At 50.3% G+C, this 2,360-nt stretch overlaps 1 protein-coding gene across 1 annotated transcript in view; it reads left to right on the top strand.

Annotated features, from left to right (window-relative positions):
- The first annotated feature begins 372 nt into the window (after nt 1-372).
- Nucleotides 373-2,360, top strand: part of SHISAL2B (shisa like 2B) — a 26,153-nt gene continuing 24,165 nt past the window's right edge. The window contains exon 1 of the mRNA XM_004703578.2: nt 373-563. Coding sequence (XP_004703635.1) covers nt 373-563 — 191 coding nt within the window. The remainder of the gene's footprint in view (nt 564-2,360) is intronic.

The following is a 2,360-nucleotide window of genomic DNA, read 5'->3' as shown; positions in this document are numbered from 1 at the left end:
GTCTCTCTGGCAGAAAGTGGGAGCGGCTAAGGCCCCTGGGATGGTGATGCCAAGCGAGCCCGCGGGGAGGGGAGGGAGGAGACCGGGAGTCAGACGCCAGGAGCCCGCGAAGAGACGCGAGGAACTGAGCACTCAGTCGCAAGAGGGAGTCACAAGAGGAAAGCGACCAGACAGACAGACAGACAGACACCCCGTGGCGAGCGGGAGGAGAGCGAGCAGAGGAGACGCGCGAAGGCTGAACGCCCCGCAGCCCATCCCCGATCCGGAGCCACGGGTCCCGGGCGTGTGTGCGTGTGCTTGTGCGTGTGTGTGTGTACGCGTGTGTGCACACGTGTGTGCCCGAGGGCAGCGCCGTGCCCGCAGCCGGGCACGATGAGCGCGGCCAGCCGGCTCTGCTCGGGCTACTACAGCTTGAACCGCAGCTTCGTGGAGTCCTTCCAGTGCCCCCGGCCGGGGGACGGGGCGGCGCTGCTCTTCTGCTGTGGCTTCGCCGACCTCAAGTACTGCTGCAGTGAGCCGGGCAGCTACTTCCCCTACAAGCACGGCTACATGTGGAGCCTGAGGTGGGCAGGGCCGGGGGCCGGGCTGGGGCGCGGCCGGGGAGCACGGACCCGGGGACGCCCCGGCCCGGACCCTTCTTTTGAGATGCGAATGGGAGAGAAGTTGCGAGCAGATCACTCGCAGGGGTAGTTTGCTTCGGGGCTTGTTTTGATGTGGGGTTCATTTGAATAGAACGCGGCTCCTTGGGGCTCATTTGAAGGCATGACCCCAGGGACAGAGGGTCTTCAGTGTCTTTGTGGATGCTGGAGGGATTCACTGTGCTCTTTAAAGTATCAGCAAGGTGTGCGTGTGTCTGTCTGTCTCTATGTGTCTGTGGATGTATGCGTGTGTGCACTGACGCCTGAGCTTTATAATGTACACGTTATAATTACAAATGTCCTGACATTGACTCTGAGCCTAAGAACCTAATGCGAGAAACACCCACAGAGTGGTGTTGTATTTACATAGCTACCTTCCGAGCCTGACCCATTTGACCATTGCTGAAAAGTTAAGAATTTCTAAGGTGTAGTCTTTCCGATTTCTTTTTCCTAGGGAGGAAATTGATTTCTTTCGACTAGTATTTATGCAAACATTTTTATCACAGAGTGCTTTCACTCTCCCCTCCTCCACCCCAAATGATTGTAAACTTTTAACTTGAGTTTTTGGTGTTGTTGTTTTTTTCATTTTGCCTCCTGAATGAATGAGTCTTCAAGATTGTCGGAGAGAGCCCTCAGGTCTGTGGTCCACTCTCCCTTAAAACTAGCTCAGGGCTGGACCCCGGGGGCCTCTGCTAGCCAGAGAAAAACACGATTGCTCCGAAGCTCTTAGCAGGGTCGGCAGTTTGGCAGACATGCCAAGTCTACAGCAAATGACTTTCAAATAACATGCCTCGAAGCAATGAAAAAAAAAACATTTAAAAAATATATTGTAAGCATCATAGAAATTGCAGGAGTGCCCACCTATTTGTAAACTCAACCCACAAAGCTGTATTGTGCTGGAGTGGAGCAAAACGTCTGGAAGAAAACAACAACAGGTGATCCTTAGGGTTAGTGATGATTTGGAGAAGAAATCTGTAAGGCACTGGCATATGATCTGGCCTTTGGGAAAGTAGCCTAGCAATTTGAGTCTTTGGAGGTGTGAATCTAGTGGTGGAACCACCAAGGGAGACTGCCACTCAATTGGAAATTATGCCTGGTATTCTCAGATTCCCAAATAGCTCCAAAGTGACAAGAATTGCAGGGTCTGAGAACTTCCTAAGATTTTCTTTGGTCTTAAATTTTATTTGTTTATCTTTGAACACATTCATTGGCATGTAATTCACATAGAATACAATTCAATTACATCAAGAAGTGTCAGACAACTACCTTCTTGAGACGTATGAGGGGCTAACGGAGTGAAAAGCATGCTGGAGTGTTCATTCAGCACCACAAAATGGGACAGCGCAGCACCATGACCCCTTATCTTTCCCGGGAAATAGGAAAATCAGTTCACCAGAGGTGTCAGTTAGCAGAGTGGGGCCTGGGGTTCTTCTGAGTGCACAGTGGGGTGATAAATATATTAGAACCTCATTTCACACAAGTTCATTGCTTTCCACCCCGCATTTAAAATAGTCCGAGTGAGGAAAATATTTCAGGAGTCACTAATGTTTGTTCTGAGGTTTTGTGGCTGCAGGAGAAAGGCACAGCTGGAATTATCACAAGGAAAGAAAAGTCGCTAAGTAGTGGAATCACTGTATTAATGTGATGTCAGCCTTAGGTTCCTTTGTTCTTAGGCCTTCGGAAACCATGGCCATGGTGCTTTCAGGAAAAAATAATTCTCCT

The sequence above is a fragment of the Echinops telfairi genome, unplaced genomic scaffold, assembly GCF_000313985.2.
Source record: "Echinops telfairi isolate 266 unplaced genomic scaffold, ASM31398v2 ScPeMD7_7469;HRSCAF=8507_1, whole genome shotgun sequence".
In the NCBI taxonomy this organism is placed as follows: Eukaryota; Metazoa; Chordata; class Mammalia; order Afrosoricida; family Tenrecidae; genus Echinops; species Echinops telfairi.
This window is presented reverse-complemented; position numbering and strand designations above follow the sequence as displayed.